Source organism: Talpa europaea, assembly GCF_964194135.1.
Source record: "Talpa europaea genome assembly, chromosome: 2".
In the NCBI taxonomy this organism is placed as follows: Eukaryota; Metazoa; Chordata; class Mammalia; order Eulipotyphla; family Talpidae; genus Talpa; species Talpa europaea.
The window spans coordinates 119,183,298-119,210,705 of NC_140068.1; the positions used below are offsets into that span (position 1 = coordinate 119,183,298).

The following is a 27,408-nucleotide window of genomic DNA, read 5'->3' on the forward strand; positions in this document are numbered from 1 at the left end:
CTCCTAAGCCTGCATTTCCCACTCCTAAGCTAAAATGAATTCATCACTTTGGAAAATCAACTGCAGTGTGGACGGTTGGTCTTTGCGGGACATGCCCAGAGGGCAAGCCCCGTGTTTGGGGCAGGGGTTTGAGGCTCTCCTAGTAGGACGGGCCCCTGAGCATTCACCCTGGAGGCTTGGAAGGCCCAAATCTCACACCCCTGCTCTGGAAGCTCTTCCCAAATGACCTCTCACCCTTCATGGTGTATTGTATCTTCTCCAAGATGATAAAGATGTGCGGGAAGGAAAACAACGATCAACCAAGCAGGTGAAATAGCAGACGTGGACACACCGAGGGTTAATGATGGCAACATAAAATCAGCCAGAGGCCAAGTACCCCAACCAGACAAGCCTCGGGCAGGCACGCTGGGAGAGGCCAAGCCAGAGAGGGGGTCTCGGCACGGCCTCACCTTCCTCCTGTCCAATGGGGGGAGCGCTACCCCATTGGAGCGGTTAAGGTCGGACACAGCACCTGCAGAATGTCCTGAATCTACAAGAGGTAAAAAGAGAAAAACAAGGGCAAGGGGAGGAAGAGAAAAGCGGCTTAGAGAAGACAAGAAGGTCAGAGAAGGAAAGAGAGAGCAGCTCTGGACGATGGATGATGGAGACATGGTCGAGGGATCATACCACGGCCTGTGCCTTCTTTCCAAACGGCCACTCACCACCTCACCCGAGGCAGGAAGCAACATGAACCAAGAGATGATCAAAGCTACCAAATTAGTCTGGAAGACACTGATCTGGCCCAACAACTTCATCTTCCAGTTGAGGAAACTGAGGCCTGAGAAGGACGTGACTTTCCCTGGGATCACCCAGCAAGCCAGTGGCAAAGACGGACTCCCACCTCAGAGGTCACCTAATCCCGAGCACCTGGGGCTCATCTTTGCCACCCTAAAGGGAGAGGGTGTCCTCATTGACTGGCTTCCCCTCGAGGCTGGGGATGAGGGAAATTGCCAGAGCAAGAAGTCCATAGCGACGCCCTGTACTGAAGGCTCACTGCGCACCAGGCCCCACACGAAGGGATGAACGCACAATCCTCTCACGGATGCTGCCTAGATTTAAGTAGAGCTGTAGCACCCTGACTCACAGGTGGACAAAGAGCTTAAACAGTGTTGCCCCAAATCAGATCCCCAGCAGAGCTACGGAGAGGCCGCACTCAGACCCAGGGTTCTTACCCACTTCTTCCATGCTCTTCACCTCTCACTCAGCTGCCCTGGAGCACCCCTCTCCCAGCCTGGCTGAGCAAGACTTACATCTTCAGATGACTTACAACCACTTCCAGTGGTCTCTTGCAGGAGACCCCAAGATGTTTTTCCTTTGGTAGTCTCTCAACTGCGGAGAGGAAAAAAGAGAGTTGAGGCTCACGAGATCTGCAAGCCTCTGTACTCACACCCCACTTTACAAGTTAGATTTGCCATCTGACGTCATGCCACCAACATCTCCACCAGGTGCTGTGAGTAGTCCCCCCGTCCCATCCTCCCAATGACAGAAGAAATGGACTGATAACTTGGTTTAAAGAAAAAATGTTTAGGAATTTTCACTCAGTCTTCAGACTCGAACTTCTGGGATGCCACGACTCAGTAGCTGCCAGCAGGCAGCGCTGCTCAAGCTCCTGCACCAGTGGATGCTGATGGCAGGAGGCAGTGAGGGGACAGCCAGGGGCACAGCCAGGCCCATTTCAGAGCAATCTGTTACAATCTCACATATGTCTGCATACGTGCATTAACACAGAAGGCTTTTTTTTCTCAGGAGACTCAAGCAGAATTGATGCTTCAGTCGCCTGTTTATCCTGTGGCGAGCAGAGCAACCCATGTTGAGATGACTGGGGGAAGATTCCCAACTGGGAAGGTCAGTTTGCTGAGATCTGATCCACAGAGGGTAAACAGATCACTCCAAAGAGCACTGATTGGGGTCATAAGGAATTAGAATGTGAGATGGAGGAGTCAGACAAAAATTGGAAAGTCTCCGTGGAGAAGTAGAAACCCCGCAGAAAACCAAACTAAACAATTCTTCCCAGTGTCTCCCAGAGCAGTTGCCAGCGTTTGAAGTTTACTAGGGAAGCGTAGGCTTTGTAGGCGCTCAGTGTTTAAAGGTGGGGTACAGTACAGAGCAAGCGAGCCTGAACCCTCTCCCGGGGTCGTGTCCCATGGTCTTGGGTCCCCTTCCAGTTGGTAATCTGCAGCCACAAGAGAAACCTGAAAGGGGGTTAGTCCTGGGGGGCTGGGGCAACAAATCAAGCACCCAGCTCTTGATGTGACATAAGGATGGTGCCCAGGGATTGTGAGGGAAATACATTCCACCCCTTGCCCCTCCACACACATTCGCAGCTCCTCTTTGTCCTGGGCCAGCCCGTTTATGAACCCCTTCTCTAGGTGCTGCTCCCTCATTACTGCTCTCTGGTCTGGCAGAGAGCCAAGGGGGTGGCTCAGGACTGGTTATGAGGGTCTTCTGCAGGGATGCGATAACATGGGTGGAGAAGGAGTTGGTTAAAGGTGGTAGGAGACATTTCCTGAATGTGAGCCTGTGTGAATTTCAGGAGGCAAGGAGCAAAAAGAAAAAAAAAAAAGTAAAGTCATCATTAGTATTGGCCCTAAGAGTGGGAGGAGCCATGACACTATAGGATTTTGAAACCATGTCAGCGGGGAATTGGAGCCCCCAATTTCCCTTTCCATGTCTTTACGTAGTTTCATGAAGGCTTCCACATTTTGTTCTACAATCTTTGATTCATTGATACAATAACGACACTCTTCCCTGAGGAACAGGCAGGTGCCCCCCTTGTTAGCCGTTAACAGGTCCAGAGCCCGCCGGTTTTGGAGCATGGCCTGTGCCAGGGAGGGGAGCTGTCTTTGTGATGATGCTAAAGACACAGAGGTTTTTTCTAAGGAGGGGTAGATACCTTTAACCGAAATGTTAGGTTCTGCCATCTGCCCCATCAACACAAAGCATATGAGACTTTAATGAAAAGTAAATTTAATACAATTAGGGAACAATACAGAAGAGACAAAGAATATAGTTTCTAAATCAAGCACCCTAGTTATCCATCCCCTCGTGGGTAAAAGTCTACCCAAATGGGATTGGCCCGGAGCAAGGCCCCAAAGCCTGCCATAAGTCTAAAGCATCCTCCAGTGGGGACCCACAAAAAAGGATCAGAAACAACCAGACAAGTATGGGAGGAAAAGAGCAAAATCACAATCAAGGGATAAGCTGCCATTGTCACCTCCCCACGGGTCTCTCACCCACATCTGTGTCACCCAGTCCACGACCAAAAGGCGTCCAACGTGATTTAGGACAGAGCCATCTGTGGTTAGTCAGCCCCATGGGGAAATTGGGCTTCCCTATGGCACTGGCTACCATAAGCGCAAATGTGATTTTTGGTTTCTCCGGTGTGTTTGTTTCATATGTCGATTTGCTGTTGAAAAACTGGCTTGGGCTTTGTGAAGATCTGTGTGTCTGTGTCTAATTTGTTTGTAGTGACTTGCTAAGAGATTTTAATTTGTGGAAATTGTTCTGTGCCAGTTTTACTCAAAAGATTAGGCAGTACGTTGGACCATGTGGCCAGATCAAAGATGGCGTCTGAGGGCACTTGGCGTGCTCTTGTAAAATTCAAAGGTTCTTGTTGCTAGGACTTTGGACGCCAAATCTGTTATAGGACAGGGAGAGGGGCAGCCCAAAACCCGCAAACCTGCCTATTCTAAATGGGTTCTGCCATCCGCCGCATCAACACAAAACATAGGAGACTTTAATGGGAAGGAACTTTAATACAACTAGGAAACAATACAGGGAAGGCAAAGAGTCTAGTTTCTAAGGGAAGCACCAAAAGTTACCCGTCCCCTCGTGGGTAAAAGTCCATCCAAATGGGATTGGCCCAGAGCAAGGCCCCAAAGCCTGCTACAAGTCTAAAGCATCTTCCAGTGGGGACCCACAGAAAAGGGTCACAAACAACCGGACAAGCCCGGAAGGAAAAGAGCAAAATCTCCAGATAAAAGCTGCCATTGTCACCTCCCCATGGGTCTCACCCACATCTGTGTCACCCAGTCCACGACCAAAAGACAAGTGCAGTTTCTTCACGTGTCTCTAGGCTCCATGCGCCTCCTCCAGGTCTCCTGGCTCCATCCTGCTTCCTTCCTCAGTCTCTTCTTCAGCTTCTCCTCTTCCTGCTCAACTTCACCCTCCCTTGGTTGGGGCAGGGAACCTCCCCCTTTCCTAGGGACCACCCTGTTGCAGTCTGGGAGTCCGGGATAGCAAGTGAGAGCCCAGGGTGGGATGCAGGTCTCTAAACATTTTGTTGCTGACTTGGGTGGAGGGTGATGACACAGACAGGCGGGAGTGAGATCTCCAAAAATGCTCTCTCTGACCAAAAATCAAGATCTCAAGAGAGAAACTCATTGTTCCTAAGATGGCTGCTGGTGAAAAGGGTCCTGTGCAGGGTGATTTCAGGAATGGTCTCCCCTCTTTCTCAGGAGAAACTGGATTCCTTAACTGTCCTTCAGAAACAATAGGACCCTCTGGGCCAGTCTCTATACAGGGCTTGAAAACTTGAGAGACAGTTCTCTCTCTGACCAGAAGAGGGCGCTTTTCTGACCATTCAGCGTTCCCTGTAGGGTGTGAGCCTCAGGGAGATCAAAGGCCCTGTAGCCCCTCTTACCTCTGAGCTGCAGCGCCTCCTTCCCCATCTCCAGGAGACTTGGGATCCACTCCAAGTACCTGCCCTCCGGGTTGTTCATTTCGTGCTTTACCCAAACTTCCTCCTCCACTATGGCAGGTGCCATAGCCTCTGGGAATCACTGCGACCCTCACTAGGGGCAAAGGTCTCTGGGGAATGGGAGCTGTAACCTGGCCCTGGACAAGCATTGTTCACTGTCCTCGCTCTGGTTGTAGCAGCCATGCAGGTCCTCCAGGAGCCATTACGGCAGCTTGAACCTCTGTGCCTATTGTCTTTGGTTCTGTCTCCTTGTCCAGGTCCTCCTGTCCCACCTGCTCCGCCCTGGGCTCCAGCATCTCCACACTGACCTAGAGAGTTGCTGTCAAACCGCCTGAATTGTGCGTGGACCATGTAGCCCACTGCGATGTACCGGGGCTCCTTGAGGCTGGGCTGGGAGGTCTTGATTTCTACAAACCTTAAAGAGTGGGAGCCTGGGGGCATGAAGGGGTGAAAGTCTGCCTGAACCTCCTCCCTGCACTGGTCCTGAGTCCCAGGGAGATGGGTCATGAGAGGAGAAAGTGTTCAGGAAGGGAGGAGGCTCCAGAGCTTGAAAAGGGGCATCAGGTGGAGAAGGAGTGGGACTTAAGGGGACAAAAGAGGGAGCTAGGTTTGGGGGGACAGAAAGGGACTAGGATTGAGAGGAACCGTGGGAGGACAGAGGAGCCTAAGCAACAGCCTCTATCAGAGAAGCCTTTTCCCTCCTCCCTGCTCTCACCAGCCCAGGTTTGGGCCACAGCCCTGGAGAGAAGCAGCAGGAGGAGGGTTGGGGGCCCCATAACCAGCACTACTGAGGTCTGGGGAGCTTCTGACTCTAGGCTGGTGGGTGGAAACTTACCTGGGGCTCCAGGCACTGGGGAATGAGAACTGGGGTTGAGCATTCACAAGGGTCCAGGGCCCAGCACAGGTGGTAGAAACAGAAGTGAAGCAAAGGGGGGCAGTGGGGTATCCCCAACAGTAACCTTCCTGCCCCAGACACAGCCCTGGGGCCTGGAACTATGAGAACCACACTAGGGGACCTGGGGCTTTGCTCTGGCCCCTCCTCTCCTCACCCAAAGCTTCCTCACCCTGTCTCTGTGACCCAAGCACTGGGTCTGCGATTCTCAGTCATTTTCCTTCCAGTAAATAAGTGAGGACACCAAGTATACTTTTGTGTATGAGATATCGCTCTCCATATTACCACACTGGTAATAAAGCTGTGTTTAATCATGTAACTATTTCATTTAGAATAATATGAATAACCCAATGCATGTTGACAGAAAGTATTCTTTTTTTTAATAAATTACTTTATTTTATATACTTCTTACATCATTTTTCATTTTTGCATAATGTATGCATTTTCATTTTGGTTATATTCCCCATACAATTCCCAGCCCTTTTTCTGACTGTAATCCCTCTTCTCCTCCCCCCAACCCCCACTGTAGTGTGTCTCTGGTCTATAGTTGCTTGTTGATTTTGATTTTTTACTTTATTGCAATTAGTCTTTATCCTGGCCTCTTATTTAGGTTTTCTAAATTCCTGCTATGAGTGAGACCATACGGTATTTTTGTTTTTCTTTCTGGCTTATTTCACTGAGCATGATCCCTTCCAGCTCCATCCATGTTGCTGCAAATTGCATGAGTTTATCTTTTTTGATTGCTGAGTAATATTCCATGGTGTATATGTACCACATCTTCTTGATCCAGTCATCTATTTTGGGCATTTGGGCTGTTTCCAAAGCTTAGCTATTGTAAACAGTGCTGCTATAAACATAGGGCTGCAGGTGTCCTTTTGAATTGATGTTTCTGTGTCCTTTGGGTAAATACCTAGGAGTGGAATTGCTGGATCATATGGAAGCTCTGTGTTTAGTAGGTCAAGAAATCTCCACACAGCTCTCCATAGTGGTTGGACCGGTTTGCTCTCCCACCAGCCATGCAGGAGAGTTCCTTTTTCTCCACAACCTCCCCAACATTTGTTGTTGCTAGTTTTTTTTAATATGTGCCATTCTCACTGGTGTAAGATGGTATCTCATGGTAGTTTTGATTTGCATTTCCCTGATAACAAGTGATGTTGAACATTTTTTGATATGCCTGTTGGCCATTTGCATTTCCTCTTTGGAGAAGTTTCTTTTTAGCTCTTCTGCCCATTTTTGACTGGATTATTTTCTTTATTTTTTTTGAGTCTCATCAGCTCTTTGCAGATTTTTGTGATCAGTCCTTTATCATTAGTGTTGTGTGCAAAAATGTTCTCCCAGTCGGTGGGGTTTCTCTTTGTTTTGGTTATTGTCTCTTTTGCTGTGCAGAAGCTCTTTAATATGATGTAGTCCCAGCTGTTTATCTTTGCCTTCACTATCACTGCTTTGGGTGATGTGTCTGTAAAGATGTCTTTTTTTTTTTTTTATAGAGGCATGTTTTATTTATTTATTTGTTTGTTTGTTTTTGTTTATACATGCACTGGGTACAGTCAGAAGCACGGGAGGGTAAGAGAATTCACCAGAGCCAGAGCGGGGAGCAGAGCAGGCAGAAGGACCGAAGTACACTGCTGAGGGGAGCAGCGGGCGGCAGGAGAGGTCTGCGTGCTATGTGGGACCCTCCTCCGGTGGCCGGGAAGCAGCCGGGGATCGAACCGGCGCCACAGAGGCTGCGGGCAGCTTCACAACCCAGCACTCAACCGCTGCGCCACCGGGGAGGCCCTGTAAAGATGTCTTTGAGGTGCATGTCATGTAATATTTCGTCTATATTTCCTTCTATATGTTTTATGGTTTCAGGTGTTATGTCTAGTTCTTTAATCCATTTTGAATTGGTTTTTGTGCATGGTGTGATGTAGTAGTCAAGCTTCATTCTTTTGCATGTAGCGACCCAGTTTTCCCAGCACCATTTATTCAGCAAACTTTCTTTAAATGAGAAAGTATTCTTCTAAAAAAAAAAAAAAAATATTTATTTATTTATTTATACAAGCACTGGATTCAGTCAGAAGCGCATGAGGGTGAGAGAATTCACCAGAGCCAGAGCAGGGAACAGAACAGGCGGAAGGACCGAAGAACACTGCTGAGGGGAGCAGCAGGCGGCAGGACAGGTCTGCGTGCCATATGGGACCCTCGCCAGTGGGCCGGGGATCGAACCAGCGCAGCAGAGGCTGCGGGCAGCTTCGCAACCCAGCGCTCAACCACTGCGCCACCGGGGAGGCCCGAGAACGTATTCTTAACAAAAATAACATTTCTGAAAATAATCAGGCCACTGAGAAGAGTGGATCTTTGCATTTTTTTATTTTTGCAATTGTCTTTCTTGCCTGTCTCATTAGAAGACCTTTGGATTTTCTTCATATTTTCGTCTCCGTTTTGTCTGTTGTTCTGGTTGAAGTCTATGAAAAAATACACACTGCCTTACTATAACTATGCAGACACTGCCTTACACAAATATGTTGAGGTAGTGTTTTCAGACAATTTGTAATATTCCACTTTGATACTACATTAAAACTATAAAGTTTTAACCTTGGTATTTTCTCCAAGGTTAATTGCAAAGTGAAACCTGAAATAATATCACTGAATATTTCTTATTCTGTTACATTTCCATAATCCTCTTGTAGAAATAAATTCTGGCCTTTTACCCAGGCAGAGGAAGAGCAAGGGGTACTTCATAATGGTGAGGTCAGAAGCTTTATTATTCATGCATGAGGTCCCAGACCTGGGTAGCCCCCTAAGTCAGAGCACCAGTTTAAAGACCAAGGGTTCCTTTTATACACAACTGTGTCCATATCTGTTACATTGATAGAGACGTGGTTTTTGTGAAGTCTGTGGGTTTGGAGTACGGGGTCTTTGGGGTCACTCTGGGAAAGGTGTCATCAGAGCTCCCCTTTCAGCGACACGTGGTGAGTTCCCCAACGAGTTTCACCACGAGACAAAGACACTAGTTATATTTAAAGGACAGGTTTATTAGGGCAAGGGACAGAAGAGTTAAAAGACACTTGCATAGACACAAGCAGGCAGGAAGAGCTGCCCCGAAAGGGACAGGTTTGCTGAGAGAGGCCTGCGTGGTTGCAGGCGGGCAGCCTTGAGAAGAGCGGCCTTCGCTGAAGGAGGTCAGTGCAGAGAAGTCCAGGCATGGTGCAGGTCACGGGCAGGCAGGCAGGAAGCTGCTGTCCTGCGGAGGGAGAGGGTTGGTAAAAAGAGGCATCTGCATAGACACAGGTGGGCAGTGGGCTTGATGCCCTGAGCCTGTGCAGAGACTGCACTGATATAGTCCTCTGCTGTTTGGGAGGGGCCACTCCTTGTGAGCTTTAGGGTTAGTGGCTGATTTTGGATAACTAAGCAGAATCTGAAAGAGACAGCAGATTCCATCATGGGCTCAATCTCCACATCTTTACCTGTGGATGTGTGCTCTGATACCTGCTTGGATGTTATGTAATCCAGGCATTGGTGCCTGAAGATCTTAGTTTTCACAAGGTGGAGTCTGTGCCTAAGGATCCTAGTTTCCATAACTGTGTTGACGGTTATGCTAATCTCTTCTACCCCCATCTTCTTGTGAGAGCCACATTTCTGGTCATGTGGTGCTTCCTTTTTCAGTTTATTTATTTATTTTTTTCATTCCTGTCCTCCATCAATAGCATAATTTTCAGCAGGCACAACCATTTTCTGCAAAGTCCCCCAACAAGGGGGGCCAGGCAAGGGGGTGAAGATGTAGGCTTTTGGGGATGCCCTTTAAGAGAGAGGCCAGTGGGTTGACTGCCCAGCCTTGTAGATAAGAGTGCTGAGGCCCTGGCCATGTATCTTGAAAGGGAAAGAGCTGTGAGTAAGCAAACTTGTTAATTATGCCTGCATGGGAGTGTTCATTGTGTTACAGGGCAGGGAGAGGAGCACCCCAGACCCCGCAAACCTGCCTGCTCTAAATGGGCTCTGCCATCCACTGCATCAACACAAAACATGTAAGACTGTAATGGGAAGGAACTTGAATACAATTAGTAAACAATACAGAAAAGACAAAGAATATAGTTTCTAAATCAAGCACCCATGTTACCCATCCCCTTGTGGGTAAAAGACCACCCGAATGGTCTTTTGGGCCAGAGCAAGGCCCGAAAGCCTGCCACAAATCTAAAGCATCTTTTAGTGGGGACCCACAGAAAAGTATCAGAAATAACTGGACAAGACTGGGAGGAAAAGAGCAAATTCAAAATCAAGATAAAAGCAGCCATTGTCACCTCCCCATGGGTCTCACCCACATCAGTTTCAGCACCAAAAGGTAAGCGTAGTTTCTTCACGTGTGTCTCTCTGTTCCATGTGCCTCCTGCAGGTCTCCTTATGGCTCCATCCTGCTTCCTCAGTCTCCTCTGCAGCTTCTTCTCTTTAGCTCCACCCTCCTTTGAGTGTGGCAAGAGAACCTGAAACTTCCCCTTTCCCTGGGCAGCACCCTCTTACAATTGCACCAAGACTGGGAAATTCTGCTGGAATCTTTATTATATTCATTTGCTCAATAATATATGTTCTCATCACTCTCTTGCATATTGGTTGGGTCTTGTGCTAATGTGTGATTTTTTAAAGTAATATATTGTTCTACTAAGTTGTAAAGATCTTCAGTATTCATTACACTGGAATCAAATTATTAAAAATAAATTTTTACTTTATTTTTCACCACAAATCCCAAAAGTAAAAGAAGTACTGGAAGTTGTCAAGTTAGTGAAAGATGGAGGAGAGCAATAGAAAAAGACTGGAAAGGAGATGCCCCAAGACCAGAAATCTGGCTCACACAAGGAGCAGGGGGTAGAAGGGATTAACACAGCCATTGACACAGATCTAGAAACCAAGATCCTTAGGCTCCAAAGCCTAGATTACAAAGCAGAAAATCCAAGCAGGTATCAGACTGCTGTGTAGAGCATAGGCCCAAGGGTAAAGATATGGAGATTGAGCCCATTGTAGACTTTCCAGTCCCTTTCAGATTCTGCATAGTTATCCAACATCAACAACTAACCAGAAGGCTCACAAGGAGTGACCCCTCCCAAACAGAAAAAGACTATGTCAGTGCAGCCTCTGCACAGGCTGGGGACAGCAATCCCTCTGCCCACCTGTGACTACGCAGGTGCATTTTTTCACCAATTCTCTTCTCTGCAGGGCAGCAGCCTCCTGCCTGGCCATGACCTGCATCATGCCTGCACTTCTCTTCATTGACCTCCCTCAGTGGAAGCAGCTCTCCTCAAGGCCATTCACCTGCAGCCATGCAGGCCTCTCTCAGCAAACCTGTCCCTCTGGGAAGGGGGGCAGCTCTTCCTGCCCGTTTGTGTCTAAGCATGTGTCCTTTACTCTTCCATTCCTTGTGTAATAAATCTGTTCTTTAAATATAACTAATGTCTCTGTCTTGTGGAGTAATCGCCTGGGGAATTCTTCGTGTGTCGCTGAAACAGGAACTCTGGTGAAACCTTTCCCAGAGTGAACCCAAGGACCCCACACTCCAAACCCACTGACTCCAAAAACTCCATCATTAGCATACCATAGGTTATTAATATTCTTTTTTTAAAAAAAGATTTATTTATTTATGCATACAAGAACTGGGGTACAGACCAGAGGTATGGCCGGTGAGAGGATTCACCAAAGACAGAGTGGAGAGCAGAACAGGCAGATCTACAGAAATACACTGCTGAGGGGAGCAGCAGGTGAGACAGGAGAGGTCTGCTGTTCCATGTGGGTTGCTCCCTGGCCATGGATTGAACTGGTGCTGCTGCTGCTACAGGTCACTTCACAGTGCTGATCTTAACACCTTGTGCCACCAGGGAGGACCCAGGTTATTTATATTCTAAAGTAAAGAAGCAATAAAATCTTTTAAAAATATTTTATTCTAGTAAAGTAAATATTTAAAGCTGTAACCCACAAAACAAATTTATACATGGGATCCGTAATAATTTGTGAGACTGAACAGAGTTTCTGAAAAAAAAAAAAAAAAAAAAAAAAAGTTTCAGACTTGCGGACCCAGTCCCTGGGCCTGGACTCAGGGACACGGTGTGACAAAGGTCTCGGAGCAGGAGAGGAGGGGGCGGCAAAGTCCCAGGTCTCGGGGTGTGGCTGTCTGGGTCTCAGTCCCCAGCGCGGGGTGCAGGGCTGGAAGGTGACTGCTGGGGATTCGCCCCCTCCCCTCGGTTCCGCTTCTGGGCTCACAGCCTGGGCGGGTCCTACTTCCTGGATACTGGTGACTCACCCCAGGGCTCACTCCCCATTGCCTGAAGGTCTCCAGAGCAGCCAATCAGCAGCCCCGCGGCTCCAGTTCCACAGGCCTCACCCGCCCGCCAGGACTCCGTCTCCCCAGCCCGGGCGGAGGCGCGTCCTGGGGGATGGGGGGCGCAGCCCTCCTGCTCCTGCTCGCGGGGGCCACGGCCCCGAGGGAGACCCGGGCGGGTGAGTGCGGGTCGGGAGGGGACAGGGCGCTCCCAGAGGCGGGAGCGAGGGCGTGGGCGGGACGTGGAAAGGTGCGACCTCGCCGCCGCCCTAGTTGTCCCCCCACCTCGGCCCCGCCCCGTCCTGGCCCCTTTCCGTCCCCCGAGACCCCAGCCTCCTCTGGCCCCCCGAGTCCCGGCCATTTTCGTCCCGCAGCCGCTTTTCACTGTCACTCGTCTTTCACCCACTTTCTGTCTCGTGGGCGCCCCCGGGACTCGAGCCCCCGAAGGGGAGAAGAGTAGCCCGGGTCTCCCCTCCCGCCCCCAGGCCCCCACTCCCTGAGATTTTTCTCCACCGCGATGTCCCGGCCCGGCCTCGGGGAGCCCCGCTTCATCTCGGTGGCCTACGTGGACGACACGCAGTTCGACCGCTTCGACAGCGACTCTCCGGGTCGGAGCTTGGAGCCGCGGACGCCCTGGGCGGAGCGGCTGGGGCAGGTGCAGCAGGAGGAGTGGGACAGGAGGACGCGGAGCCTAAGGTACTACACACTGTGGTACCGCGCGCAGCTGGACGCCCTGCGCGGCCTCTACAACCAGAGCGAGACCGGTGAGCTGGCGCGGGTCCGGGCCGGGTCAGCACCCCCATCCCCACGGTCGGGGGGTCGCTCAGGGTCTCCCCCTCCAGGCTTCTCTGCAACCTGCCCGGGAACAGCCCGCGGGACTTTCACCCCTTTTCATTCTGTTTGGTTTATTCCCGGCGGGAGGGGGGGCGGGCGGGGTGACCTCGGGGTGACACGGGCGGGGACAGGCCCTCACACCCTCCAGAGGATGGACGGCTGCGACGTGGGGCCCGACGGGCGCCTCCTCCGCGGGTACCTTCAGTTCGCCTATGATGGAGCTGATTACCTGGCCCTGAACGGGGACCTGCGCTCTTGGACCGCGGCGGACATGGCTGCTCAGATCACCTGGCGCCAGTGGGAGGCCCGGGGTGAGGCAGAGAAATTCAGGAATGATTTGGAGGACAGGTACTTGAAGTGGCTGCACACATGCCTGGAGTACGGGAAGGAGACTCTGCAGCGCACGGGTAAGGGGGGCCTGGAGGCTCCTGGTCCCCCCCTGCCTGGAGTAACTGCGGGAAATGAGTCCTCTCTCTAGTCCCGAGAGGGGACTCCCCTGGGTTTCATGCTCTGCACTAGAGAGACTCCCAGAGACTCCGGCTTCTCCTGAAGGACAGTGAAGGGATCCCGTCTCTCCTGAGAAAGACAGACAGTCCCTGACATCACACGTAACCGGGTCCTTTTGACCAGGCGGCCTGTTTGAGAACCACCAGTTTCTCTCTGTGTCTTGTTTCTGGTCTGAGAACATTTTCAGTTATGTGATTCCTGCTTTTCTGTGTCATTCACCTTCCACCCAGGTCAGGAATAAAAAGTCTGTGTTCCACTCCCTCTGCTTCATCCTACCCTGGGTGTTCATCCTCATTCTAGAACTTTCTAAGGAATAGGAGAATCGCACAGATTCCCCAGATTAGCCTATTTTTTTACATTTTATGCTTCTTGCTGTTACAGGGCAAACCCTGATATAAAATGGGGTTTCCTGACTGTGGGTCCTCACCTGCACGCTTAAAGGGGACTTATGAATGCTAACTTGCAGACACACACAAGAGGTTGATGAAAGGGGAAATGTGAAATGAATAACTCAGGGAGAAAAAGAGGGAGATAAGTTCGTAAACGTGACCTACCCGTTCTGCTGACCTGGGATCCCAGTGACCCCCAGAGGTGGCGAAAACCTAGCACGCTTCATGGCCAAGCCAGAGATTCCTGGCCACATCACCAGTTAAATACCCAAACGGAGAGCCCAGTTGCTTAACTCCACTCTCGGGTCCTCCCAACCTTCCCTTTGGTGATCATGGGATTTGCAGTCTCCAGTGTCGTGGGGGTGGAGTCCACAAAGCCTGTATGGAGTTTGCTCAGGACATCCTTCACCCCTGTCATTCCTGCCACACCAGTTGTCTTGTCCATTGTGAGGATGGTCTGATGAGGATTCCTCAGTGTCCATGGTGGAAACACAAAGTGAGTTTTCTGATTTACCACCTCAGATCCCCCAAAGACACGCATGACCCACCACCCCTCCACTGAACATGAGGTCACCCTGAGGTGCTGGGCCCTGGACTTCTACCCTGCGGACATTGCCCTGACCTGGCAGCGAGAGGGGGAGGACCTGACCCAGGAGATGGAGCTGGTAGAGACCAGGCCTGGAGGAGATGGAACCTTCCAGAAGTGGGCAGCTGTGGTGGTGCCTTCTGGAGAGGAGCAGAGATACACGTGCCACGTGCAGCATGAGGGGCTACTGGAGCCCCAAGTCCTGAGATGGGGTAAGGAGGAGAATGTGGGCACTGAGGCTGTTCTCAGGGCCATCAGGAGCCCTTCTGGAGACCTTCAGAGGGTCAGGATAAGGTCTAGGGCTCAGGGTTTGATCTTCCTTTCCCTTCCAGTGCCCCCTCAGTCCTCCATCCCCACCGTGGTCATCATTGCTGGCCTGGTTCTCCTTGGAGCTGTGGTGGCTGCAGCTGTGATGTGGAGGAAGAAACACTCAGGTAGGGAAGGGACTGGGCGGATTTTGTCCACTGGGGGCTTTCAAGTCCCAGGGAGAACTTGCCCTACCTGGTTAATGGGAAGTACCATCTACACATATTTATGGTGCCCAGAGGGCATTTGGTCCAGTCCCCCCTCACCTCCTTTCTTCATTTTTCCCAGTCCTGACCTGGGTCTTTACTTACAATTCTGGAAACATCCCTGTTCTGCAGGACTAAAATATTCCTTTAGGTCTTCTGACCTGACTGCTCCCTGGTCTCACATGATGTTTCTTCCCACAGGAGGACAAGGAGGAAGCTACACTCAGGCTGCAGGTAAGTGTGGATCAGGGGTTTGATCCCTGAGCCCCTGGGGACAGTGTAAATGGACTCCATGGGGGAGTTACCCTCATCAGTCCCTCCTGTGGTCTCATCTCTGACCAGGTTCTGTTTTGTTCTCAACCAGGCAGCGACAATGCCTAGGGCTCTGATGTGTCTCAACCCCTAAAGCATCTTTTAAAAATGAATGTGATGAGGGGTCCTCCCTGGTGGCGCAGCGGGTTGAGCGCATCTCTGTGAAGGTTTCTGCAGCCTCCGCAGCGCTGGTTCGATTTCCAGCCAGTCTGGGAGAATCCCTCATGGTGAGGCAGACCTCTCCTGTCTCGCCCGCTGCTCTGCTTTCAGTCCATCTGCCTGTTCTGCTCCCCATTCTGTCTCTGGTGAATCATCTCACTTTCCCGCAACTTTGGCTTGTACCCCAGCTCTTGTATAAATAAAAAATTATTTTAAAATGCTGTTCACACCCTGAACAGTACATGGTATTGTGCACAGTTTGCATTTTCAGTCTCTCCTAGGTGTGAAGGTTTCACTGTTCTTAACTGTGATATTGAGCATTTGTTCGTATTTTTACTTTTTTATGACTACAGTTGCTGTTTGTATGAAGTTTTGTACATTTCTACAGATGAAGTGCTGTTCATTTATTACACTATTTTTGTTCTTATTAAAATTGGGTTATTTCTTTCTGATCATTGAGTTTTAGGCATTATTTGTAGATACAATCCTTTATCAGATTCGTGATTTGCAAATGTTTCCCCCAACTCTGTGACCTGAACTCCTTTACAGATGGGGAAACAAACACTATTGCCCAGACAGGAGCATGAATATATATATATATATATATATATATATATATATATATATATATTTAGAAGAGAAAAGATAAATTGCTAACTGGTTTTGAGCAGATACTGGCTGACTGGGGTTTTGGGGGTGGAGGGGAATGAAAGGAAGCAAAAGCAAAAAGAAACCAATGGAATCGCATGAAACTAAAAAGCTTCTACATAGTGACGGGAACTATGAAAAGAGAATATCAAATCAGAGAAACTATTTTCACACCATCAATCCAACAAGGAGTTAACATCCAAAACCCGCAAAGAACTTCAAAACAAGAAAACCCAATCAAAACAGGGGCAAAGGAACTAAATAGGTTACTTTTCTAAAGAAGACACACATGTGACCAGCAGGTACATGGATAAATGTTTATCATCATGTGCTGTCAGGAAAATGCCAAGTAAAACCACAATGAGTTACCACCTCACAGCTGTGAGAATGACCCATTGAAGGGTGTGGAGGAAAAGGAACTCTGGTACATGGTGGGTGGGGATGATGTCTGGTCCTATTAGTGGGCAGAATAAGGGGTTCCCTGGACCCTCAGAACTGCACACTCTACATGGCATCTGCCATCAGCTACATAAAGACAAAACATACTCTAAAGTGTAAGACCTTCAATAGAAAAGAACTTTAATACAATTAGTATAAAATAGAGAATCAGTGTGCAATAGAGAGAGAGAAGAATATAGTTAGAATAGTTCCCAAGTGAAGCACCCAAAGTTACTGTTTGGCTGGGTACAGCCAAACAGGCTTGGCCCAAAGTAGGCCCACTGGGGCCCGAAGGCCTGCCACAAGGCTAAGGCACCTACTGGCAGAGACCCATGGGACTGGGACAGGAGGGGCCAGGCAAGTTTGGAAGGACAAGAGCAAAGTCGAAATCCACATCAAGGTAATAGCTGCCACTGGCATCGTCCCCATGGGTCTCTCATCCACATTTTTGTCTCATTCCTGTGTCTCTCTCCATGTCCCCAACTCCCTGGCACAAGTCCAAGTGAGAAGCAAGTGTGATTTCTTCTTCACATGTCTTTCTGCACTATGCACCTCCTCCAGTCTTCTTTCCTCATCTTACTCCACATTTTCCTCCTCTTCCTTAGCTTCTCATCCCTGCTCATCTCCAACTTTCCTTGGGTGGGGCAGTAACCTAGAACCTTTCTTTTCTATGGATAGCACATTGGTCCTGCCCCTATGGGAAAAAAAAAAAAACAAAAACCAACGAAGGTTCCTCAAAATGGACCTGTGACATGGTCAAGCATCCCATTCCTTGGTATTTATCAAAAGAAGGTAAAACACTAATTTCAAGCAATATGCACCTCTCATGGTCACTGCAGCACTATCTACCATAACCAAGCGATGGAGACAACCTAAGTGGCCAACAGCAGATGAGGGGATAAAGAACACAAGCTGTATACACAATGAACAACTGTTCAGCTGTGAGAAAGAGGAAATATTGAATTTGCAACAAAATGGATAGATATGGATGGAATTATGCTAAGTGAAATAAGTTTGAAGAAGAAAGTTACATACTGGATGATTTCATTCATATTTGGAATGTAAAGAAATAAAGCAGAGACAGGTGAAACTAAACCAAAACATACTCTATATATATCACTGCATGTACTTCGGTCCTTCTGCCTGCTCTGCTCCCCGCTCTGGCTCTGGTGAATTCTCTCACCCTCCCACACTTCTGGCTGTACCCAGTGCTTGTATAAATAAATAAATCTTTTTTTAAAATTCTTAAAAATATAAGCTTTATATGTATGACTGCAGAATTGAAGCTATGGGCTGGGGGTAAGCATAGGAAACAAAGTAGGAAGAGGGCCCAATGGACTATGGTGAAGACTATGGGTGCTGTTAGGGTGGGTGTGATGTGGTAACAAACATCTGAAGAAGTGTGACCCTTGTCTCTGAACACATTCAGTGTGTAAGCCAGTGTTACCTCAATTGAATAACACAATAAGGAAAAAAGTAAATTATCTCCTCCATCAGTCACTGTTTTTAGAACTTTGCCTTCTCCTCCTCACTGTCATGCAGGGTGAGGGGCTGGTTTCCCATATGGTCAGAGGCAGGAGGTGCAGGGACTTCTGGGGCTGCTTGGACCCCGCTGAGTAGACACTGCAGAGAGGGCGCCTCTGAGGGGACAAGAGACAGAGGGTCAGAGTAACCCCAGTGCTGCGTGAGGATCTGGTTCCCAAGGAGAGGAGAGAGAGAGAGAGAGAGAGAGAGAGAGAGAGAGAGAGAGAGAGAGAGAGAGAGAGTGTGTGTAATAGGAGAGACAGGGCACACGACATAAGATGATGGGAAGTCAATTAACATCAAGCCCCAGAATAAATTAATTCAAATCTCACACAGAGTAAAGAGTGTCAGAACACCATCTCAATAAATACAGTTCCATGCAGAAGCAGCTTCTGAGCAGGACTGAAAAAGCATTGGACCTGTAGCAGAGGAAGAGATTTAGAAATATCTCATGGTTGGCTTGAGGTATAAGGAGCTGGGCAGGACCCCTAGCCCAGCCCTGGACCCTGCTAGGATGTGGTGGCCTCTTCACCCCTGACAGCTCCCTCCCCCAAACCCCAATGTTCATCTCCTTTGGAGTCACCTGTATATGTACATACATGTATATGTGTAATCCCAGCTTCTTCTTAATTTCCCACCTGTTTGGGGCATTTAGGTGGTACCCATAGCTTGGCTACTGTAAATAGTGCTGCAGTTGTGACAGTGTTATAGAGCAACCCCGATATTAAACGGGTTCCTGGCTGTGGGTCCTCACCCGCGCGCTTTAAAGGGACTTATGAATACTCTACTACAGACACACACAAAAGGGTTAAGAAAAGGTTTATTTACAAGAGAAAAGGAAATAAGGAAAATGTACAACTCAGGTAGAAAATAGGGAAATAAAGTCTTTAATGCGTCCTACCCGATCCGAGGACCTGGAAACCCAAAGTCACTCTCAGAGCTGGCCAGATGGGCTGCGAGCTGGCCGAGAGCCAAAAATGGGGATCCCCAAAGCCCACGTGTCTGCCTTTTATATCCACCTGGCTGCTTAACCCCACCCTCAGGTCCCAGCCACCTTCCCTTTGGTGGTGATGGGATTTGGAGTTCCCAGTGTCTTTGGCTTTGACCTGCGGTGGGGGTGGAGTCCACAAAGCCTGTATGGAATTAGCTTTGGGACATCCTTTTCCCCCTAACAATTCCCCCCTTTCACTTTTTGCCACCAATTCCATGGTGATGAAGATCGAATATATGGAGGTTGGGATCCAGTCTCAGATGAACATTTTTTTAGGTTTTAGTGTGAAAGAAAACCAGTCTCTCCAGGTATTTGTCCATTGTGGAAAGCAAAAGTCCTCCACTCCAGGAAAAACAGTTCATCAGTTTAAGCTAGAAAAAAAAAAAAAAAAAAAAAAAATTTGGAGGCATTAGCCAAAACAAGACAGCAGATATGTAAAAATCACAGGAAAAAAAAATTTTAAAATGGTTTAACTGATTTAAAACACAAATTTTTTCAACCTTGATCCCAAACTTTTAACAGCATAGCAAAAGTTTGCAAACTAAATCTACTTTTAAACCATTTTTTCTATTTTTGCATAAAATCACAGGGCAGAAAATAACTAACAGCAATTTTTAGCTGGCTTTGTTGAAATACTCCATACAGGATCAGAGCGAACCGGTGGCATCCAGTCGATGTAGGCTTCAGGTATAAAGTTGGTCTCATCAGACTCCACCTGGGCTTTCCTCTTCTCGAGGGTACCAGGGCATTTTCGTTGGCCGGGTTGTCCAGTCCTGCCAATGGAGGCAGCTTCCTCACCTTCTTTGGAGGTCTCTGGAACCCTACAAACAAGGCAAACAGGTTCTCCTCTTCTTGGTTCAGCTCTTTTTCAACTTTTTGGAAGAACTCCACACAAAGCCACACTATCAAACTCACGTCCAATTTTTTGTTAAAACAGACAAAATCCCTATGGAAGTTATGCAAAAACAGACTCTAAGATAAGTAGCAAAAATTACTACCACTATTTGTATGCCATGTTGGTATCAAGGGGAGAGAAAATGTGACAAGTTAGCTTTGCTGGAAAAAAAAAAATTGCAACCTTGCTGCAGATCCTGGTTACTCAAAACAAAACAAAACAAAACAAAAACTTTGTGGATTCAGGACAAAATGCATAAAAATTATCAGTATTATGTCAAAGAAAACTTAGTAAATGTCAGGTGTATTTCCAGGTCTATTCAGTCCTTTGTAGGAAAGTTTTTTATTCTCAACAGTTCCATCAATAGGAATCTGTTGAGACCTTTTCTCCCTATATTTCCAGAAACAATTCCTGTAGATGTGAAACAATTGAATTATACAATATTACAAGGTGACAATCACCATTGACAATTTACATACATACCAGATACTGTGTCCGGAGCCACCTGGAGCATGCGCCGTGTTGCGCAACACACGTGCCATTAATTAGTTTTCGCTTTACCGTTTTGCCTGATGAGAAACCACAGGTGTTTCCTATTAATCAAATGAGATTGGGAGGTACGATGGGAGGAGCTACCAGGATATAAGAGGAGAACCACAAAAAGGTCAGGAGGTCATTGCGAGAGGTCATTGCGAGAGGTTATTGCGAGAGGTTGTTGCGAGAGGATCAGAGAGAAGGTCAGGGAAGTAAGAAAGTCAGGGAAAAGAAAGATATGTAAAAGTAGTAAAAGAAAAAATAAAGAAGTAAACGCTAGCGTCAAGTCGTCAAGCCCCTCATTTCAATCCTCAGCCCTTCTCTTCCCGTGCCTCTGAACCCCGCGGGTCGGGACAATACTGAGAGGGTTTTTTTTTTTTTTATATATACACATTTTAGAAAACTACTGTTAACATTTTGTACATACCAAAGTTTTACCATTTTCCCAAGTGACAATGCTTCCCTTCCAGTTTTACTTCATTAGGTAAAAGCCAAATAGAACAAATTCATCTAATGCCTTCCCAGGAGGAAAGGGAGAAACTTTGTGGAGTGTCTCAGGAGCTCTACTGAGGTTCCACAAAATTTCCTTGCATCAGTCAAATGACAGGCTACCAAATTTGTATTTGAATTTAGATTTCTGGGAAGCTGTGCCAGAAATATCAGAAAATTAACAGAAACAATATTCAATCTCTATGAAGGCACCGGCTTAGTTCAGTAGCACAATGTTGACAATCAAACCATAACTTTGTTTTTCTCATAACCGGAGACTTTTTTTTTTTTTTTTTTTAACGTTTATGGGCACCATGTATACCAACTTGTCAATCACTGGAGGTCAAGACGGTTAGACACAAGGACATACAGACAGACAACATATAGACACAAAGAGCTCTTTAGTTACCATTCATCACGCGTGGGATATCCCGTACAACTGCAGTTTGTCTGATAGGCCAAAGTAACAATAAAAAAACAAGTAGAAAAAAAACTTTAAAGTCGGGAGTGCAGGGTCCCTTCACAGGAGAGTATTTATCCTCTGTAACTGGATCCTCAGAGTAGAATTGCTGGGTGCAATGACAGAACCACATTTACTCTTTTAAGAAACCTCAGTACTGGGCCTCCCCTGGTGGCGCAGGTGGTTGAGCACAGCGCTGTGAAGCTGTCCGCAGCCTCTGCAGTGCTGATTCGATACAGGCCAGTCGGTGAGGGTCCCACATGGCACTGCAGACCTCTCCTGTTGCGCCCGCTGCTCCCCTCAGCAGTGCATTTTGTCAGTCTGCCTGTTCTGTTCCCCGCTCTGTCTGTGGTGATCCTCTCACCCTACCGCACATCTGGTCTCTACCCTGGTTCTTGTGTAAATTAATAAATAAAACTTAAAAAAAAGAAAAAAAGAAACCTCAGTACTGTTTCCATAAGGGCTGGCTCAGTCTATATCCAAAAACAATGTAGGATGGTCCCCTTTGTTCCATATCCTTGCCAACACCTATTGTTTCTGGTCTTCTAGATATGGGCCATTGTCCCAGGTGTGAATTGGTTTAAACCAGGGGATCACAAAGCCACAAAACATGGGCAAAAAGAAATCCTGTAACACTCAGGCCAACACAAGGCTGTCTCACACCATGAAAGAAAATAATGATGAAGAAATTCAGGTGAATGACCTGAGTGTTAACATTATCAATGGTCCACTGCATTCTCAAGATGTCCTCCTGAAAGCATCCCCATCACCTAGTTCCAGCCTCTCTGCCTCAACCCCCAACCCACTGCAGTCCTCCAGGGTCTCACCTTTAGGGGCGGAGATACACTTCAGAGCACTGGGACTGTGGCTGCCTGGGGGAGAACACAACAAAACTTGGTCAGAGATGAGACCACAGAAGGAACTGATGAGAGTGACTCCCCCATGGGCTCCATCTACACCCTCCGCAGGGGCTCAGGGATCCAACCCTTGACCACCCTTACTTGCAGCCTGAGTGTAGCTTCCTCCTTGTCCTCCCGTGGGAAGAAGCATCATGTGAGACCACAGAGCAGCCAGGTCAGAAGTCCTAAAGGACTTAAGGACTAAAGGACTAATCCTGCAGAACAGTGAAGTTTCCAGAAATGTGAGTAAAGACCCAGGTCAGGCCTGGGAAAAATGAGGAAAGGAGGTGAGGGGGGACTGGACCAAATGCCCTCTGGGCAACACCCGTGTGTGTGGATGGTACTTCCCATTAACCAGGCAGGGCAAGTTCTCCCTGGGACATGAAAGCCCCAAGTGGACAAGATCCCCCACTCCCTTCCCTACCTGAGCACTTCTTCTACCCCCTCACACATGAAGCCACCTTGTGTCCAATGAGCACCTCTAAAGAAAACCGAGCTGGAAATGAGGACCACGGCAAGGATGGAGAACTGAGGAGGTGGCACTGGAAGGGAAGGGAAGGTCAGACCCTGAACCTGAGGCCTCGGTCTGACTCTCTGAAGGTCTCCAGAAGGGCTTCTGATGGCCCCGAGTCAGCCTCTGTGCCCACATTTCCCTCCTTATCCCATCTCAGGACTAGGGGTGCTATCAACCCCTCATGCTCACATGGCATGTGTATCTCTGCTCCTCTCCAGAAGGCACCTCCACAGCTGCCAGCTTGCGGAATTTTCCATTTCTCCCCCCAACCCCCACGAGCTCCGTTTCCTGGGCCAGGTCCTCCCCATTTCGCTGCCAGGTCAGGGTGATGTCTGCACGGTAGAAGCACCTCAGGGTGACCTCCTGCTCAGAGATGGGTCACATATGGCGATTGGGGCCTGAGTGGGAAGAATCAGAAATTTCATGCTTTGTGTTTCCTCCATGGACACTGAAGCAGCCTCATGCGACCATCCTCCAACCGACAGCACAGTATGCTTGGAGGGAGGAGCACAAACCCCAGAAACCAGCCTGGTCTGAAAGTCCGGGATAGCACAGGTGAGAGCCCAGGGTGGGATGCAGGTCTCTAAACATTTTGTTGCTGCCTTGGGTGGAGGGTGATGACACAGACAGGCAGGAGTGAGATCTCCAAAAATGCTCTCTGACCAAAAAACAAGATCTCGAGAGAGAAACTCGTTGCTCCTAAGATGGCGCCGGTCAAAAGGATCCAGTGAAGGGTGATTTCAGGGGTGGTCTCCCCTCTTTCTCAGGAGAAACTGGATTCCTTAACTGTCCTACAGAAAAAGCAGGAGCCTCCGGGCCAGTCTCCCTCCCAGAGCTGGAAAACGTGGCCGACAGCTCCCTCTCTGGCCAGAAGGGGGCGCTTCCTCACCATGATTCCATTTCCCTGCGGGGTGCGCGCCTCAGGGAGATCCAAGGCCCCGCAGCCCTCTCACCTCTGAGCTGCGGCGCCTCCTTCCCCATCCCCAGGAGTCTGGGGGCCCCTCCCCGCACCCGCCCCCCGGGCTGCTCCCGTCCTGCTCTGCCCGACCTTCCCCCTCCCCCTCGCGCCGGGGAGCTGAGCCGCGGGCCCGCCGGGTCCAGGCGCGCAGGTCCCCGCCCAGGGCGCGTCCCCGGCGCCGTCGTGGGGAGCTGGTCGTGCCCGCGGGGGAGGCGCCGTCGGGCCCCGCGGCGCAGCCCAGAGTCCTCTGGACCGTGGGAGACCCAAAGCCCGCCCTTCAGTCACCCCGTGGTCTCCCGCCCGCACCCGATCTCCCGCCCTGAATAATCCCAAACTTAAATAAAACCTAAAGGGTGAAAGTCCCGCAGGCTCCTCCCTGGTCAAGGGGCCTGGCAGGGGCCACGGCCTCGGGGGTCACGGGGCCCCGAGACTCGGGGCGGGGGGTGGGGCGGCAGCGGTGACCCGCCCCGGCCCGCGCTGCTCCCCGGCCCGGCTCTGGCTGCGGCGGCCGCGCGGGGCCTCCAGGAGCGCTTGGAGCCTCCGCGCCCAGTGTCTGCGGAGCCGCGTCTCCTCGCCCGACCTCCCGCCCCGCCCGCCCGCCCGCCCAGGGGCCCGCGGCTCCGCGCTCTGGCCGGGGAGTCGCTGTCGAACCCCGAACTGCGTGTTGTCCACGTAGCCCGCGCGATGCACCGGGGCTCCCCGAGGCCGGGCGGGACATCACCATTTCTGACACCCTCAGAGAGGGGAAGCCTGGGGGCGGGGAGGGGTGAAAGCCGGGCAGACCCTCCTCCCAGGGAGAGGCCTGAGTCCCGGGGAGATGGGGCAGGGGAGAAAGTGTCCAGGAGGGAGGGAGCTCCAGAGACTGAACATGGGCAGCAGGTCCAGAAGGGGCAAGACTCAGGGGACAAAAGGAGGAGGCAGGTGGGGGGACAGAAAGGGACCAGGACTGAGGGGGCCACGGGGGTGACAGAGGGGCCTAAGGCAGCAGCTTCCTCTGCAGAAGCCTTTTCCCTCCACCCTGCACTCACCAGCCCAGGGGTCTGTCTGGGCCAGAGCCCTGGAGAGAAGCAGCAGGAGCAGGGTTGGGGGCCCCAAGACCAGCACTGCTGGGGTCTGGGGAGCTTCTGACTCTAGGCTGTGGGTGGAGACTCACCTGGGCAGGCAGTGATGCTGACTGGTTCTCTGGGAACCTCCAGGCACTGGGGACTGAGAACTAGGGAAGAGTCACAAGTGTCCAGGGCCCAGCACAGGTGGTGGAGACAGAAGTGAGGCTAAGGGGGCAGTGGGGTATCCCCAACAGTAACCTTCCTGCCCTGGACACAGCCCTGGGGCCTGGAATTATGAGAACCAGACTGGGGCCCTGGGGCTTTGCTCTGGCCCCTCCTCTCCTCACCCAAAGCTTCCTCACCCTGTCTCCCTGACCCAAGCACTGGGTCTGCGATTCTCAGTCATTTTCCATTCCGGATCCGTGTCCGGTATGACAAATTAGGGAGGACGCCAAGCATAATCTTGTTTAGGAGGTATCGCTCCCCATATTTACCACACTGGGAATAAAGCTGAGTTTGATCATGTAGCTGTTTCATTTAGAATAATAGTAATAATCCAATACCTGTTAATAGATAATCAATAACCAATGCCTGTTAAATAATTTCTTTTAATCAGGGCAATGGGAAGAGTAGATCTTTCACGTGTTTTATGTTTGCAGTTGTCTTTCTTGTCTGTCTCATTGTTTTTTCTTGTCTGTCTCATTAGAAGACAGTAGGATTTTTATGTTTCCTTCTGCATTTAGCTGTGGTTCTGGTTGAAGTCTATGAAAAAATGTCTACAGCCTCACACAAATATGTTGGAGTAGTGTTTTCACATTATTGTGAATATTTCACTTGGATACTAAATTAAATCTATACAGCTGGTATTTTCTCCCAGGTTATTTGCAAAGTGAAACCTGAAACAATATCATTAAATATTTCTTATTCTGTTACATTTCCATAGTTCTCTCTTGCATAAAACTAACTGCAGTTAGTTTTAATGTGTGATTTTTTTAAAGTAATATATTGTTCCACAAATTATAAAGCTCTTCAATGTTCATTACACTGGAATCAAATTATTTAAAAAAAATATTTTATTTTTCACCACAAATCCAAAAAGTAAAAGTAGTACTGGAAGTTGTCAAGTTAGTGACAGGACACAATTTTCCATGATTCTGGTTTTTTCTGAGCACTTACATTTGGTCAAGGAGAAGTGACTGTCAGTTATCAATTGTCAGTTGATTTTCTCAAAGGAGCACACACTCATTTTCAGGACAATGTCTGTCTAATTAACCGAATCAAATAGCCACAGATTTTGTCATTCATTCCTTCATGTGCAGATGGAATTACCTACAAAAAAAGAAAAACAGTCTAATTCATCTCATGAAAATATTTTCCTTGGCACATGGTAGTTGGGGACGCAGCAGGAGTGTTGTGTGTGCACTTGTGTGTCATCACATCAGGTGCTGTAAAATGTGGATTTGAGGATGACAGAATAATGTAGATAATTTTTAATGCTTCAACCAAGATACTTTGAAATGACACTGCCTTTGAATTGTGTTTCTGAGGTAAGTTGTGAAGAATAACTGCAGCTAGTAATATAAGCTCCATTTTTAGTAAGTTTTACCTCAGCAGATGGCGAAATAGTGAAAAAGCCAATGGTGTCTAAGTGACGTTTAGAAAATAGTTTTGACCTCGTGGCTCCTGTGACAGGCTCTGGGTGACTTCAAGGATTCCACAACCACACTTTGAGAAATGCTTTTCTCAGTGAACCAGGGAGCATCTCCCAAGTGTTCTCTGCCTTGGCCTCCCCTTCACTTCCCAGCATCCCTCTCCCTGGCTGGCTCCTGCCTCCCCAAGCTGCCTCCCCTGCAGATACAATGGCAGCAGAGAGAGGACCCTGGAGATATGGAGCTTGCACTGTCATGAGAGATGGACACTGAGCAAAGGTGACAAAGACACGTGTAAACCCGACCTGAGCCAAAGGCAGGGAGGAAGGAGCGTGTTTATTATGAAAGTAGAGCAGTAGGAGTGCTTCTATTATTTTAAATAATATCAAAAGATGTAAAAAAAATAATAAAAACAGGGCCTCCATGGGGGCATAAGGTTTAAGTCTGAGTGCTATCACTTCTTAGACCTGAGTTTGATTTCTGGCCAAGGAGCAACCCACAGGGGGCAGCAGACCTCTCCTGTCTCACCCACTACTCCCCTCAGCAGTGGATTTCAGTGGATTGGCCTATTCTGCTCCCTACTCTGTGTCTGGTGAATCCTCTCACCCTCTGCACCTCTGGCCTGTACCCCAGTTCTCGTATGCATAAATAAATTAAAAATGAATCTAAAAACAAAGAAACAAAAAATTACATGCAGCATCAAGTACAAGATCCATCTCAGACCCAGTAAACAGCAGAGGCTGGGGACCCAGTGGTGGTGTAGGTGAAACAAGACAATGGGGCACTCAGTCAGCAGGAGTCAGGCTTTGTCATCAAATGAGTTTGATGTCAAACTAGAGAGGGTCAGTCCACCATCCAGTGCTGCCAGGCCAAGAAGTCTAGGCTGGTCTGCAGCCCCAGCCAGTAGTCAGGCACCACCTGGGAGACTCAAGGGATAGTTTAATCTAGCCCTTTGTTTAATTTCTCTATATCCATATCTAAGTGACGTTTTTGTCTTTCTCCTTTGGGCTTATTTCCATTAGCTCCGTCCATGTTGCCCCAGATGGCATGAGTTTATATTTCTTGATGAGTCGTATTCTATTATCTATGTACAACCCCTTCCACAGCCTGGCTACTGTAAATAGTGCTGCAGTGATCAGGGGGTGCCAGTTTCC

At 49.0% G+C, this 27,408-nt stretch overlaps 2 protein-coding genes across 2 annotated transcripts in view; both read left to right on the forward strand.

Moving 5' to 3' along the window:
* The window catches only part of LOC311188291 (patr class I histocompatibility antigen, A-2 alpha chain-like), a gene marked incomplete at both ends in the record, with an annotated part of 248,164 nt that overhangs the window by 92,873 nt on the left and 127,883 nt on the right, over window positions 1-27,408 (forward strand). The window lies entirely within an intron of this gene.
* On the forward strand, window positions 9,914-15,119 carry LOC311167656 (popy Class I histocompatibility antigen, A-1 alpha chain-like; the record flags this gene model as incomplete). The annotated part of the gene is made up of 5 exons (XM_084228719.1): window positions 9,914-9,948; window positions 12,508-12,606; window positions 12,832-13,151; window positions 14,163-14,438; window positions 15,103-15,119. 5 exons carry the CDS (start codon window positions 9,914-9,916, stop codon window positions 15,117-15,119), a joined length of 747 nt encoding a protein of 248 aa, XP_084084845.1.